This window comes from Barbus barbus, assembly GCF_936440315.1.
Source record: "Barbus barbus genome assembly, chromosome: 15".
Classification (NCBI taxonomy): Eukaryota; Metazoa; Chordata; class Actinopteri; order Cypriniformes; family Cyprinidae; genus Barbus; species Barbus barbus.
This window is the reverse complement of record NC_136743.1, coordinates 27,890,131-27,906,894: the sequence shown is the minus strand read 5'-3', so window position 1 is coordinate 27,906,894 and position 16,764 is coordinate 27,890,131. Positions and strand designations below refer to the sequence as shown.

Sequence of the window (16,764 nt, the reverse complement as noted above, 5' to 3'; positions counted from 1 at the left end):
TGAAACTGCATGATCCTTGTGTTGTCTCTCAAACTCATGATGTGAGATGATGAAAAAAAAGAAACAGATGAAATATACAAACACTTCAGTTAGCATGTTTAGGCTACATAAACCAACAATTAAAATAAAATAAAATAATGTAAATCAGGGAGTCATGTGACGTGCTCATGAACTTAGTTGCACTTGAGTAGAGCTCCGTACGTTTTGTTTTAAGTTTTATTCATTGGTGGTGCTTTACCTGATGGCATGCAGTCGTAAACAGTAGGAGTTGTCTCCATAGGCTTCTCCGATTAAGAAGAAATCCAAGCCACCGACCGCGAGCGATATGATGGACAAGATGGCGAACACTGTTACACACTTTGAACACATTCTGAGAACCGAGTTGATGGCGATGCGGAACGAGTTCGCTTCTCACATGTCAGTTGTTCAGTCGCTATGCTCTAAACTGGATCTTCTTACAGGGGAGATGAGAGAACAAAAGAAAGTTGTTGCAGATCACGATAGGCGATTAGCCGAACTCGAGCAACAGGTTGTGGACTTACAGGATCGCAATAGGTGCAGCAATCTGCGTCTGGTTGGATTGCCTGAAGGTTCTGAAAAGGACGACCCTATGGGCTTTTTGAAAAGATCTCTACCGATGCGGCTGAAACGCGGTGAAAACTTCAGACGGAGCAACGCTGTCTTCTTTCCAGATTTTTCTCCGGTCACTGCAAATAAAGTGCATTTGCGCCAATTAGGAAGGAAATGAGAAAGACGCTGGCATCCAGAATTTTCTCCTTTATCCTGCTCCAGCTGGACATTTGCTGTCTAATCGGAGAAGAGATGCTCTAAATGGTTAGGTGACTGTCTTTCACTGTTCACTTTAATGTTCACTTCTTAATTCATAGTTCATTGTGCATACAGTATCGCTTACTGATTATGATATTTTATTTGTTTTAGTTGTATTCTTTATCTCTCTTTTCTTCTTTTGTTTAGTTTTTTTTTTTTTTTTATAGAAACACTACCTAGTCAATATGTGACTATGGGGCCAAATGTTGGTGCTTCAGTAATGTGCAGGGCAGGGGCGTACCACCTGGCACACCTAAAAACAGATGCAGAATGATTATTTTTTTAATCGTAATAAACATGGGCAGCGCAAAGGAGGGGCTAGCAGATGCTTCAGCACCCCCAAGAAAGACCAAAGCATTGCACCCATAAGAAATTAAATAAATTAAAAACATTGATTATTATTATTATCCTTGTGCCAAGTAGGCCTGTCCCCGACTAAAGATTTCACTAGTCACACGTAAATTGATTAATATAATAACTTGGGCTATTATCCATCCTTTAATATATAGGCGTATAGCCTATTCTGCGCTCAAGCGCACGTATAAAGCTTGCAACGCAAAAGTAGGCTAATGGTTATGCATGTTGGGAGAAAGGGAAAAGAAAACATTTTAATTATTCGTTAATAAACTAGTGATTTCTTCTCAGTCAGTGTCGGCTGAAAAGATAAAGTTGCTGAATGTGACGGTGACTTTAATAAAGAAATGCACCTTTTCATTCCGACTACGTAATTAAAGATTTGTAAAGTAGCTGGGTTCATTGCTGCGCGCTCCATTTCAGAGACTGCATGAGATGGCAGAAAGCGCATCTTTTTTCTCTGTGTAGCCTACATAAATAAAAGCATATATATATATATATATATATATATATATATGAACTTGCTGTTGAATTTTGTATATTTGAAAGTTCAATAATAATATAAAAAAAACTTGCCGGATGGATTCATTACCCTGCTTTGTTTTAATAGATTTTTACATAGCCTAGTCACTAGTCACAAATGTGCTTTGCTCGCTGTATAATTTGTTCGTTGTTTGAATAACCGTGGAAATGCGGTGTTATAATTAGAAACTTAAAATGTATTTTATTAAACCTGTGATAATCAGGTTAAATAAGAGTTTAGGCTTAATAAAATATGTGACATAAGTTGTACTTGCCTAAAAGGGGTTTATGATGTGTGTAGTTAACGATTAGGCTACAGTGAGTGCGTTTGACTATAGAGCGCAGTTAAAGAGCTGTTGTAGGTATACTGTATGTGACTGTATGTGACTGCATGTGATTGTCGGTGACCCTCTTGAGGAGCGAGAAAGCTTCGGAAAATGAAAAAAAAAAAAAAAAAAAATATATATATAGCTGCAAGCAGCGATAACCAGGGTTCAAGCATTTTAAGGCCTAAGGTGATATGCTTTTAGGGTCTATACGCCAGCATAGCTGGATGCATAGCTGACAGTGAAACTCATCGAAAATGGACAACAGGCTCACAGAAACACACACACACAAATATAAATGAAATGGTTAAACTATCATATTAATAATCATTAAGCTTGCTTACACAGATACAGACACACTCATACACGGACATATATGCACACATATTTTGTTACAGATATAGATATTTGAAATAAATGACAGGTGACAATACTCTTTGCAAGTCTTCTCTTTTTAAGAGTTTATATAAGGGATCTCCAACCCTGCTCCTGGAGAGCTACCATCCTGCAGATTTCAGTTCCAACCCTGCTCCACACCTGTCTGAAATTAACAAGTAGCATTGAAGACCGTGAATAGCTGGTTCAGGTGTATTTGATTGGGGTTGGAGCTGAAATCTGCAGGATGGTAGCTCTCCAGGAGCAGGGTTGGAGACCCCTGGTAGGCCAATGTGAAATGCAGGGCTGACAATAGAACACATTCACAATGGAGAATTCATTAAAACTGTCTCTCTCTCTGTCACACACACACACACACACACAGAGAGAGAAATGAAAGGTTTAAAAATGCTTAATAAACAGTAAGCATTCAAACACACACACACAGACATATGCAGAAATGAAAGGTTTAATAATACTAAATATACAGCACGCATGCTAACACACACACACACACACACACACACACTTTGTTGCAGATATAAAATAGTGATTTTCAAAGACATCCAAAATGGAGAATAGGTTTACAGACACATATAGCCTACACAAAAATGAAATGGTTAAACTAACATATTAATACCCAATAAGCATGCTTTTTTTATGCATTAATCTGACAATAAATGTGGCACACACAGTTTTTCTGATGCACACCCAGGGTCTCCTTTCTGGCTACGCTCCTGGTGCAGAGTGTTGTTGACGCCAAGGACCATATTAAGGGGTGCTAGCAGATCAAGGTTTGATCTGCCATGGTTCATAGGAATATGTTTAATTGTAGACTCAACTTTATTTTCAAATTTGTATTTTGTCTTATGCAGTAATTCTGTTTGATACCTATGATTGGCCTTAATATTCTGAGTTGTAGTATTAATGGCCTAAATGGCCCTCACAAACGTACGTGTTTTCTGCGAAGAAGAAAGATTGATATCAAAAAACCGATCTCAAGCTGATGACGCGCGTACAGTGAGAGGATTGGCACGACATGCAGCGGAACCATCTCAGTCTCTGTCCGGCGCGGGTGAAATAATTAAAATGCTAAAGGTGGAGTACAATTCATATCTATTCATTAAATAACATATAAAGCCTAATTTGAAACTTTCAGTGAGACATCATTTCATAAACAGCCTGTGTGTGAATCACCGCGCGCGCTTTCCCTCTCAAAATGCGCAAATGCCTTCAAATCACATCCCGTCTGCACTATAAGCAAGCTGCACGCTGCATAGTTGACACAGGAATTGTCACTTGCACAATAGAGGCAGAGTCGCATCTTTACTAAAATTTCTAAATTGCTTTTCTTGTTAATTCTTGCCAGTGTTTAAACCATTCAGCGCTCGCGCGCTCTCCTGGAGACCGAGCGCTCAAGCACACTCGCAGCGCACATAGCCTACATAATGTCAGGCTCACATTACTCCGTTTGCAGTGCGTATGGTGCGTATTTTTCCGCGCTCATATTAATGGATCAGAGCGTTTGCACCCGGTTGCGGTCCGGCACTGTGTCTGCACAGTGCAGAGATCGTTTCTGCACCGAGTCTATCTTTGCTGTACTGCAGCGCAATGTTTGCGGTAAATATGAACATGGATTGACACGAAAATTACACTATAACTGCATATAATTAAAGTCTACTGTCATCACATGTGGCTTTTTGGCTAGGTTTAAAGGAAAAGAGCAATATCAGATAAACAAGTCAATAATAGATGGCACTCATGGAGGTATGGAAAGCAACGTTCTTTATAAACCACAGGATTGCTTGTAATAAAGATTTAAATGCAAAAGAAAATTCAGTAGAGCTGACTGTTTCTGCCAGTCATAAGTTAATTTAGAATGTTTGTAATAACATAAGTAGTTTAAATGTTTTGCCACTTGCTTGGGCAACTTAATATATAAATCTAGAATTAGCCTAAATGCGGTGCTTGAAGTGGGCCAGTACGCACCACCAGTACGCAGTACCGGCACTTCTATATTTTAGCCTTTAGAGTACCTGCACTTTTTTGTGTGTACTGGTACTTTTGACTCGGCAGGGTCTGGGTACTCGTCAGGTTTGCCCGCTGTCTCCTCTGTTATTTTCCCTATCCTGGGAACCCTCAAGCTGTCCGACAATCTGAAACTATATCTCCCATAAATATACGGAATACTCATCATCATATTTCTTTGTTTGCTGATGATATCGTATTGTTTTTTGAGAAGCCGTCACATTCTATTCCTCATGTGCTGAATTTATTTGACCATTTAGGATCTCTCTTTAAAATTAATTGGAGTAAGTCATGTTTAGTTCCCCTCAATTCTAAAATTGATTCCATGTCCCTTTCTATATCTATTCCATTGGTTCAAAACTTTAAGTACTTGGGGATAGATGTTTCTCCTTCCCTGCAGGAAATCGTCTCAAACTATATTGGTTTTCTAGCCAAAGTATCCTCAGATTTGGAAAATTGGTCTCGTCTTCCCACTTCTTTTCAGGCCTGTATATCGGTGATTAAAAATAAATGTTCTCTCACGTATTAATTTCTTTTCTTGCTAGTCAACCGTTGGAATCCTCCTCACACAATGGACAGATGAACCTGGACTGTGTATTTGTTGGACATTATCTCGATGGAACTCTCTACTTCTCGTATACATGGATCTAACGTGAAAACTGGAAATTCATGGCATTCAGCTTTTAATGTTGAGTCTTCTTTTCTAAAATCTTTGTAAAAATTATTTTATTGTTTTTTGTTTATCTATTAATATTCATTAATATGTTTATTATTATTTATGTTATTTTATTTGTTTATTTATTTATGAAGTATACAAAGGGGTGGGATGGGTTTTAAATTTGTGCAGCTGCTTTTTGTTTTGTACTATTCCACAAAATAAAACTCAATAAGCAGTTGTTAACAAAAAATTAAGTAAATCACAGACAGAATACAAGAACATGCATTTCTATTGAAACTTGTATATAATGTATTTAAATACATTTCTAATACATTTTGAAGCCTTTAATTTCTGTGTGTTAGTCCTTGGATGTAATTAAGATGTTGGTCAGGTTTTCACATAAAGTGAAAGAGGCCTTCTTTGCATTGCCTTTGACCTAAAGTTACATATTTCTATGGGAAATGTCATTCTCTCCACTTTACCTGTGCAGTCTCAGATGTTTTGTTTCCATTGTATCTGTTCACATGTAACTGTTATACAGTGTGTGTTAAATACTCTGCTTTGAGGTCATCTTGGACTTGTTCCACTACAGTTCTCTCCAGTCTCCACTCTCATCAAGTCCTTCTTTGGGCTGTGTAAGACGTGCAGTACAGCAGATGATAATCAACCTTTTTATTTATTAACAGATATCATAACTCAGAAAGAAAACCAATATTAGATTATTGCATAATCTCTCAGTATCTGTACACAATCAAAAATGTTCTGGTGGTGCACGCTGAAAAAAAAGAAAGATTTTCTTTGAAACTGAAGCTCATTCAGAAATTGCTAGTAGGCCTACATTTCATGAATAATTATAAAGAAATTACAAGTAACACATTCAATTAAACATTAAGTTGTTTTATTGACAATTTCAAAAAAATATTTTTTATAGTGTAACTGGAGAAATAAAGAAAAAATATCAATCATTAAAAAAATTTGTAGTGTAAGTGTAAAACGTGTAAGCCTTTTTGTTGTCAATATGTTCCTTTAAAATGAAGTGTGTGTGTGTGTGTGTGTGTGTGTACTTCACATTGTGGGGACCAAATGTCTGTTTAATGTGCCAGTGGGAACTGCTTCACCAGCAGATGTCACATTTCTACAGCTGATGCTCAGAGGCAAGCAGTTCCTGTGTGGGAACACAGTCTTGCTATAATACCATTCATAATATTAATAATATTTTAGAACAAATCATCTTTACTGATTACCTTTTTAAATGACATCCTTAATAATTCCAAATGGCAAAAGAAATGCCAGCATTAAATATTTTTTTCTCCAAAAAGTTGTTTATTATTATTATTGTACTTTAAGATCAACACAATAATATAAAATTAATTTTAATTCAGACATTTAAAACCAGTTTATCATATAAAAAAGGTGTATTCAAGTTATAGTCTAAATGAATTGTATTTAATGCATTATAATTTATTAAAAACTCAAATGAGATAATATTGTAAATCTATAGGTATCACACATGAGTTTACTAATCACACATTAACCGTGATCAGTCAGTGTGATCTGTGCTGTTGGACATTCTAGTGCAGGATGATCCCCGCTCTGACAGCGCCACGCTGCGCCTCTTGTGGTAGTGAACGGAATTACACTCTTTCCACTCACAGCTGCTTTGCTCGCCATCTTGACATGAACATAAACATTGATGCCCTCTGCTCAATGATCGCACCATTATCTCTAAACATTGGCAGCACGTTACCGAAACAGCCTTAATACTCTGTTGAAGGCACGAACTTAGATGTTTAGGAAATCACTGCGCACGTAGCTGAACATACATGTCAGTATAATGTGGGTTTCCTGAGCGCTTGGTTAAGGTAAGATGATTCTCTTTACTAATACGAGGCTTAAAGGTCTTCTATATTTATAAAACTCATAAAAATGTTGTTACCCTGTCATATTATTGGATGTTAAGCTTCCGTTAGCTTAGCGCTGCTAGCGAGCTGCCATGGCAACTGATTACATGCGCTTGTTTACAACCCTCCTGCTGGCATCAATGCTCTCCTTCTATTAACACTCGGTCTTTTTTTTTTTAAATGACCATGAATTACTTTTAAAACGTGTGCTTTTGGATTTCTAATATGGGTAATGTAATGTTACACTTATGATCTAGCAGATAATACTCCGGTTAGAATTATTTTTGGGGAAAAACAAATCAAAATAGAGTTCATGTGGTAATCAAAGGATGATGAACTAATATATAGAAATGACAGACATTTTTCTGAACAACTTTGTGGGAGATGTTCCAACATGTGACAATATTATAGGTATGTTGGCTTGACATCTACTGACAGCTGTCCCTTGAGCAGATATTAAGTCAAATATTATGAGTATAGTGTTATTCAATCATGGATACATCTGTTTTTGTAGGGATGGGAGACCTTGAAGGACCCCCATCTGCAGACTGAGGGAGAGAGTCTTACTGTAGATCACAGTAGAAATGGACCAGGACTATGAAAGACGCCTGTTAAGGCAAATCAACCACCAGAACGTCCCAGAGGGCCACCTGTCCAAGGCAAGCATAAAAAGATCAGCTTATCTTGTAACTGATGGCCATTTGACATTGTTTAGCTTTGTGAGGATAAAAAATATAGCCATATTTCTAACGTACAATTATAATCTGAGTAATTAGATTAGCATGTATTAAGTAATGTATTACCTAATAATTGTAAAAATCTACTCATATTGTAAGGGACAAAAAAATGATCATAGTACTATTATCTAGTTCGAGTTGTTCTAGACCCATTTGACTTTTCTTCTTCTGTTGAACACAAAAGAAGATATTTTGAAGAATGAAGAGTAATGGCTTTAAGTCCCACTGATGTTCATAGTATGGACTACTATGGAAGTTAATGGGATACAAAACTGTTCGGTTACCAACATTCTTAAAAATATAATCTTTTGTGTTCCACAGAAGGAGAAAAGTCATATAGGTTTAGAATGACATGAGGGTGAGTAAATTATGACAGAAGTTTCATTTTTAGGTGGACTAGCCTTTTAAAGAGGCAGAAATGTACATATTGCATATGATGATTGTCTGTTTTTGCTGTGTGTGCAGTCAGGGTATGCAGCGTGCAGTCCGGTTACTGTCAAATCAGGAGACAGATTCATCCCCACACGTGCCGGCAGCAACTGGAGCATAAACTTCCACTATGCCAATGTGAGTTACCATTCATCTGAAGTGTTTACACTCATCCATTGTAAAGAAGAATGAGAGATTAAAGCCAGTATATTAATGTCATTTCACCACTAAAAATTCACTTTGTATGTTTGTTTGCAGGAGAACTGTTGGTCACCCAATCAGAATCAGCGGGCGAAGGATGCTAGTACAGACACAGGGAAAGGTGAAGTCATTCTGCATCTTCTTGTACATGCCCTCAATGTTTCACAGTGAACAGATAAATATACAAACAGTACCATTCAAATGTTTAGTGTTGGTAAGATTGTTCTGGGTGAAGCCGTCATACTTCTTTTAGGATTCTTCAGAAGAGCAGCATGGATTTGAAAAAGAATTTCTGTAACAATATAAGTGTTTACTGTCGCTTTTGATCATTTTGAGTATAAAAAAGAACAGCATTTATCTGAAATAGAAAGATTTTGTAACTTTATACACTACCATTCAAAAGCTTGGAGTCAGTAAGATGTTTTTTTTTGGTAAGAAATGAAAGAAAAATACTTTTATTCAGCAAGGATGCATTAAAGACATTTATAATGTTAATAAAGTTGTCTATTTCAGCTAAAGACTGTTAGGGGAAAAAAGGATTGTTTAATTGCACACTAAAGCAAAATATATAAATATTAAAATGAAAAATATAACAAAACAAATGATTGTGTTTTACAGATGCTGTGGCGTATGCTGCACTGCTAAGGAATGAGCTGTTGGGAGCAGGAATCGAAACTGTGCCTGATCCACACACAGATGATCGGCGTAATACCATCCTCACACAGGACACACACAGCCTCTTCAGGGTGAGCCTGTAAGGGTTACATGACAGATCCATGTGAGATTCACTGTCATATAAAAAGCCCACTGGAGAAACTTAAAGGTGCAATAAGTGATTGTCTTCAGAAACATTTTTTGTTATGCTGGTTGAAAGTCTCTTCACATCCTGATAGCAATCATTAAGTTAAGTGGTCTAAATGTATTTATATATTCTGTGGAAGGCGTAGGACCAAGAAATGTTCATCCAATCAAAACGCTCGGTCCGAGAATGGCAGGCAAACATACAACCTTATCTTCCTTCCTGGTATTTACTTATTGTGCTATAAAGTTTTCTCACAGGTGAATTACACATGATGTATTGTAGTAATGTTGTCTCTGGTATTCTGATCTGTGAGCGTATATGCATTCAGGAGGCGTGGCTTTGGACGGCGATTTGCAGGGAGGGTGGGATGTTCGCTTTCAGTGCTATCAGGCTAAACTTAGCATTTTCCGAGATCTCCTACTGCACCTTTAAAGGTGCACTAAGCGATTTTTGCCAAACGATGTTGATATTTGAAAACACTAAAACAAACACGCCCATGGCCCCAACAGGACCTCGCCCCTATTTTGATATCTCCGCCCCACACGTACGTACACAACCATGGCAACGACGATCGTGGAAAACAAGCGAAGATGACACACAAGCATATTCAAATAAAAGCCAACACAAAAAAGTTGCGTGAAACAATGCAAAATCACTGTTAAACCTATCAAGAAGAAACAACGTGACCTCGGTGTCCGCTTTGAGCCCTTGAGTTCTCTCCACCTCTGGAAAGCTGCTCCGATATTTACCGAAGAGGGTCCTACCTCTTGCCTGATCATAACCCTTCTTTTTAATGTTTTGTTCCTCTGATATTTTCCTCTTTCTTTCATCTTCCAGTTCTCTCTATCTATAGTCGATCTGCTAATATCCGTCCTGTACACTCAAATTGAGCGCTCTTTTCTCTCATTACATCATTACAAGACACACCTCTTACTGCTGATTGGCTGCAAGTGTGTTTTGACTGCGGTCAAAAATTGCTTAGTGCACCTTTAATGTTTTCTGCTCTTTTATACACCAGCTCGCTCTCACATTTTATTATATTGTATTAGACTCTTGTTTTTCTTGTGTCTCTCAGTACACCATCCACACAAAGAGAGTGCCTTTTGACAATGAAATCTCCCCCTATTCCCTCTCTCCTCTCAGTAACAAAAGGTATCGTTTCCCTGTAATCTCTGATGAAATTCAAAATAAAATTGATTATTTGTTCATTTATTGTGTGCACTGCAAAACATCTTTACCAAACATGATTTATTTGTTTATAAAAATGAATGAAGGGTCACACTTTATTTTAAGGTCCAATTCTCACCATTAACAAATAATTAACTACGACTTTTGCCTCAATAAACTCCTAATTAGCTGCTTATTAATAGTTAGTAAGGTAGTTGTTAAATTAAGGTATTGGGTAGGATTAGGGATGGAGAATATGGTCATGCAGAATATATGCTTTATAATACTAGTAAACAGCCAATATCTTAATAATAGACATGCTAATAAGCAACTAGTTAATAGTGAGAATTGGTCCCTATACTAAAGTGTTACCGAATTAATCTTATTTTTCTTAATCCTTTATACAATCTGTTTATTTAGATTTAGATATTTTTATCATAAAAGAAGTCACAAATACAGAGCCCCACACATGACATGCAAAGAAAAAGATATTGTATGAAGAATTTGTTCCTAAGACCTGGTGAAGATGTAGTTATGATTTAATTCAATTAAATCAAGGGAACAAATCAGTACAACGTGGACATGATTTAACTAAAATGAGGGAACTGATTAATAAAACAAATTCCAAAATCCTCAGTTTATGTCCATATCTATTTTTTTTCTCCTGCATATTGTGTGCAGGGCTCCATACAAAAGCACTGAAATACTGATTAAGAGTTTTTTTCTTATAGCACATAAAAACAACATTACATTATTAATAGTATCCATATATTATTCATGTCTGTTTTTTTTGCATCTGCAGTCACAAACTATTGCGTTCACCCCGAAAGCCAGCACGCAAGATTTCCAAGATCCCATTCAAGGTTCTTGATGCCCCAGAGTTGCAAGATGACTTCTACCTCAACCTGGTACACTTCATTTACAAATATTAAATAATGGAAAGAGAGTACATTATTATTACTTTATTTTTGCGATAATGACCAGCTGACTGTAAGAAATTGGTTGCCTGGGACAGCAATTATACAGTTTACAATTACACAGTCTAGCGGTCATTACACAAAAATATTAAACTGTAGAAAGTCGTAACTGACCAGTCAGAATCAAGATTTCAGCGGACGTAAAAAAAATACACAGTAACACTTCTTTAATTTTTTTAAATTCCATAATCTAATATAATATAAACATTTGTGAACAGGTGGATTGGTCAGCTGGAAATCTCTTGAGTGTTGGTTTGGGGGCCTGTGTTTACCTGTGGAGTGCCTGTACCAGTCAGGTAAGAGACAAACTAGAAGGACAAACAGCTACAGATGTGATCTGATGTGACTGTCAGTAACGAGCTTGTGAACTTACACAGGTGACGCGGTTGTGTGACTTATCAGTGGATGGTGACTCTGTTACATCAGTGTGTTGGAATGAGAGGGTCAGCTCAAACCTCTTATTTATATGAACATTTCTAATTTGTGATTGTATTTGTGATTGTTCAGGATGATATTTTCTTCTCTGTTGTTCTCACAGGGAAGTTTGGTGGCTGTAGGGACCCATAAAGGATTTGTCCAGATTTGGGACGCAGCTGGAGGGAGGAAGCTGACCAGTTTGGAGGGACATTCAGCACGCGTAGGTTTGTGTCACACTAAAATCACTCACTTGAAATGTTTGCTGGTTTAAATCACTTTCTGAGTAATTCAGCAGATTTGTTTTCACTAAGTAAACTAAAATCTTCATCAAGAAGAAATAATCGGGGCAGTTTCAGTCTCACCCTCTCTGTTCTCTCTCAGGAGCGCTTGCGTGGAATGGAGAGCAGCTGTCGTCGGGTAGCCGGGACAGAGTGATCCTGCAGAGGGACGTGAGGACACCTCCTCCTGTGGAGAGACGCCTGCAGGGCCACAGGCAGGAAGTGTGCGGCCTCAAGTGGTCACCTGACCACCAGCACCTCGCTTCTGGAGGGAACGATAACAAGGTTAGAGCGTCATATAAACGGGATGATCTGATTAGCAGAAGAAATGAACAAGCCCATGAACAAGAACATGGTCCATGTGTTGCGTTCATTCTTTTTTGATTTAATATTGAAAGCAGCCTTTCTCGTTTTTCAGTTTTCAAAGGAATAACGAAAAAACTAAATATTTTCAAGGAATAGTTCACCCAAAAATGAAAATAACTAAAAATTTACTCCTCGGGCCATCCAAGATGTAGATGACTTTGTTTCTTCTTTGGAACAGATTTGGAGAAATGTAGCATTACATCACTTGCTCACCAATGGATGCTCTGCAGTGAATGGGTGCCGTCAGAATGAGAGTCCAAACAGCTGATAAAAACATCACCGTAATCCACACCACTCCAGTCCACTTTTTGTTATTGTGGACACTTTTATGTTTTATCAAATCCAATAACAGTTAACATTTCCCAAGTATACCAATAGGAAAGCTCACTATATAACTCAGAATAGTATAGAAAGACACTGTATCTAGTGTAAACTGGCAAAATTTGGCTTGATATTTTTTATTTTTAGGTTCAGGTGTAGAACATGAATAAACATTTCTGCTTTCAATATTAAATAAAAAAAATGAATCAACAGAATGTACACAGATGATTTTAGAGTAATGATTTCAGTTTTGTTGATAAGCCCAATTACCCAATTAAGTCCAATAGTTTTTTTCTAGCATGAGTGCAAAACAAATTGAAAAAGAACTAATTAAAAATGGGTCTAAATAGCATGACACTCCCGGTGTGTTTTTGTCTGGTGTGGTTAGTTACTGGTGTGGAACAGCTCCAGTCTGCTCCCTGTGCAGCAGTACAGCGATCATCTGGCCGCTGTGAAGGCCATCGCCTGGTCTCCTCACCAGCACGGCTTGCTGGCCTCCGGAGGGGGAACGGCGGACCGCTGCCTTCGCTTCTGGAACACTCTGACCGGACAGGCGTTGCAGAGTACCGATACCGGCTCACAGGTCTGCAACCTGGCTTGGTCCAAACACGCCAACGAGCTGGTAAGACAAGCACCTACACTCACAGTCAAATCAAATGCTTTTTCCTGTACTGACGTTCACCATTGATGTCCACCAGGTCAGCACACATGGCTACTCCCAGAACCAGATCCTGGTGTGGAAATACCCATCACTCACCCAGGTGGCCAAGCTCACAGGACATTCATACCGAGTGCTCTACTTGGTAAGAGTTTTTCAGATATACTGTTTTTCAAAAATACTGCAGTTTATACATACCATAACTTTAACTTTGTTATGATGAGCATGTTTATAGTTTCTGAATTCAAATTCAAAATCTCAGAGTAAGGCAACTGTCCTGATATCATAATGAAGAAAAAAAGTCTATAATGTTGTGGACACTCGTGTATTGAAGGTAAAGGAATATTTGTCATTGCTTTTTCAGGGCTCTAGACTCATTCTTCCCACTGGTCGCTCTTTTGCGACTAACTTTCTCTGTTGGTCGCACGAGCACATAATTTGGTCAGAATTTTTTTTTTTTTTTTTTGCTACATTTCATTAATCAATGCATGCTGATGAACTTTTATCATATAGTTATATGGTAACGAAAGTGTTCAACATTGAACCCTGTTCTTTTCCATCGGTGTTATTTGTGATTTAAATTTTGTGATCAGGAATTCCTCTTTTCGTGAGCTTTCACTTTTCAAATTTGCGATCTTGGTGTCACGTTTTACAAGAAAAGATAATTGTCTGTTTTGCTTATATCTATACACCTTTCACTTTTTAAGACTAAAGCAAAAGACGGATTCATTGTTATTCTTAATTAGAAAGCACAACAACAATAAAACCGCAACAATGACAAACTAGCTTGCATAACATTTATCAACAAAAACGGATAAGAGGAGGCATGGCATATAGGACACATTACATGCTGTGTTATATAGGCTACCGACTAATAAATTACAGAATGCTTAGCAAACACTGAGGAATCAAATAAATAATAATAATACAAATTAAGGAAAGCCTCTATAACGTAACGTGAGGTAAACAGCAAAGATAACAAGCTTTTCAAAACTGGCTGTCCCTGACAGGACTTGCATGTTTTTTTCCACAAGAATACCAACATGTTCAACTTCTCTGGTTTAAGAAGCGGTCTTTTACTTTAGTTTGAAAACCAAATCCTCCACTGCACGCACCTTCGCGCTCGTGCTGACGCGGCGAGTATAAACCAGGCTCTACCCACGAAGCGCTCGCGCTGAAAGCGCCTTTCTTCACGTGATCAGTGAAATCTGACTCCTGCTACAATGTGCCGCAGCTCTGCAGCGCGCTGTATGAAGCAGACTCTTTGGAGCAGCGCAGACCATTTGACCACGTCAAATTTTTACTAGCACATTTGCAAAAAAATTTGGTCCCAGTCTAGAGCCCTGTTTTTACTTAATGGTTACACCACATGCTATTTTTAGAGCCATTAAACTTCCTGAATAAACTATTTTAAAACAACATTCCCAGTGATGGGAGTTATTATTATTATGTTGAAAACAGCCGAGTCTAATATGAAAAGTTTAGAAGAACAGCATTTATCTGAAATAGAAATCTTCTATAAAATCATAAATATCTTTATCTTCAATGTCTTTTTTGATCAATTTAAACTATCCTTGTTAAATAAAAGTAGTAATTTCTATAAAATTACCCCCCCCCCCCCTCCACCCTGAATGTTATAGTGTATAATGTTATAAAATCTTTTTATTTCAGATAAATGTTGATCTTTGGATCTTTCTAGTCATCAAAGAATCCTGGAAAAATGTACTCAACTGTTTTAAATATTTATGATGATGATAATAATAATAATAATAATGTTTATCAGCATATTAGAAGAATTTCTGAAGGATAATGTGACACTGAAGACTGGAGTACTGATGCTGAAAATTTAGTTTTGATCACAGGAATAAATTACATTTTAAAATATAAAGCTGTTATTTTAAATAGTAAAAATATTTCACAGTATTACTGCTTTTGCTGTATTTTGGATGAAATAAATGCAGGCTTGGTGAGCAGAAGAGAATTCTATAAAAACATAAAACATCTGTTCAAAAACTTTTGACTGTTAGTGTACTTACACATACTGAAAAGCAAAAACAAGTATGTTTTGTCATGATACAATGTGTCCAGGGGACTGTGATGATGCCCTTTTTTCAGCTAGTTCATCCTAGACATCCAAACTTGTAATTTGTACTTTTTTTAAAAAAATGGTCAACAATTAAAAAATAATATTATCAGAACTAATGCTCATGAGTTATTGTGATTTTTATGGGGTTGGGGTAGTAAAAATCATGGATTATAGTGCTGTACCACAATTTGATTGTTTTTTATAGGTAAAAAATGTTTAAACTACATTAAAATAAACACTACAGCACTGATACTGTAATTGAAAATACAGTATTATTATACTGTAAATGCAATTACAGTAATCTGTAACCGTTTTTTTTTTTACAGCAATCTTTTATATAACAGTATACAGTTGTCTCTGGATATGATTTTTAATTAAGTCCAAATGACCGGCGAAGACAAAGAGTAATCAAATCTTTGATGTGTAATTGAATAATGTGAAGACACACATGAGAAGTGAGTGTATGCTGTTAATGTGTCTGGTTGTGTACAGGCGGTGTCTCCAGATGGCGAGGCCATCGTAACAGGAGCAGGAGACGAGACGCTGAGGTTCTGGAATGTCTTCAGCAAAACACGCTGCACCAAGGTCAGAATGAAGTCTTACATCTGGACGTGCAGCTCGTGCTGCATCTCACCCTTACCTCTTTCACATTCTTCGTCTTCTGTCTCCAGGAATCCAAATCAGTGTTGAACCTGTTCACCAGGATACGGTAATTCACAGCCGGAGAGCAATCCATCCAATCACGTGAACGAATGAAAGCCTTGAACTCACTCTGTTCTGTGTCCTTGCATCAACCTTAGACCCTCCGACAGAGAGAGACCCCAGCACTCGTTGTGTATGTTGAGATTCAGTCCGTTCTTCTTATTATTGTACATTGTGGATGTCCAAACAGATGTGCTATTGTATAAGTAGAAGTATTAATAGAGAAATGAACCTATATGACCTATATTGTCATTATCATGACTGTCAGTCATGAGGTTAAAATTAAATGGCTTATGGAAATTTTAATATTTTATATGTGTGTATCAAAACAGATCATGATATCTGTGAGAAATAAATACACTTGACACTAATCCTGCAGTTTTTATGACAAACGGACAAAATTATGTATTTACTGCATCTCTAGCAATTCTGTATGTATACTTCTGTTCAAAAGTTTGGGGTATGTTTGTTAGTTTTTTTTTTTTTATAAATTAATACTTTTATTCATCAAGGATGCATTAAATTGATCAAATGTGACAATAAAGGTTTTAATGTTACAAAATATTTATATTTTTAAACAAATGGTGTTCTTTCAAACGTTCTATTCACTATTCCACCAAAATATGAAGCA

At 37.1% G+C, this 16,764-nt stretch overlaps 1 protein-coding gene across 1 annotated transcript; it reads left to right on the top strand.

The window, feature by feature from the left end:
* Positions 1-6,637: 6,637 nt before the first annotated feature.
* Positions 6,638-16,691, top strand: fzr1b (fizzy/cell division cycle 20 related 1b). Its single transcript, XM_079436089.1, has 15 exons — positions 6,638-6,953; positions 7,507-7,651; positions 8,195-8,296; positions 8,417-8,480; positions 8,978-9,105; positions 10,237-10,313; positions 11,131-11,236; positions 11,524-11,601; positions 11,683-11,748; positions 11,844-11,946; positions 12,104-12,285; positions 13,076-13,309; positions 13,386-13,490; positions 15,924-16,016; positions 16,103-16,691. Exons 2-15 carry the CDS (start codon positions 7,577-7,579, stop codon positions 16,142-16,144), a joined length of 1,455 nt encoding a protein of 484 aa, XP_079292215.1. The 5' UTR covers positions 6,638-6,953; positions 7,507-7,576; the 3' UTR covers positions 16,145-16,691.
* The last annotated feature ends 73 nt before the right edge of the window (positions 16,692-16,764 follow it).

Excerpts from the sequence above, each read along its gene's own strand:
- fzr1b (XM_079436089.1), top strand. The coding sequence starts at position 7,577 with ATGGACCAGGACTATGAAAGACGCCTGTTAAGGCAAATCAACCACCAG. Across the intron at positions 10,314-11,130 it reads TCTCCTCTCAGTAACAAAAG|TCACAAACTATTGCGTTCAC; the intron begins GTATCGTTTCCC and ends TTGCATCTGCAG. Across the intron at positions 11,947-12,103 it reads GGGACATTCAGCACGCGTAG|GAGCGCTTGCGTGGAATGGA; the intron begins GTTTGTGTCACA and ends GTTCTCTCTCAG.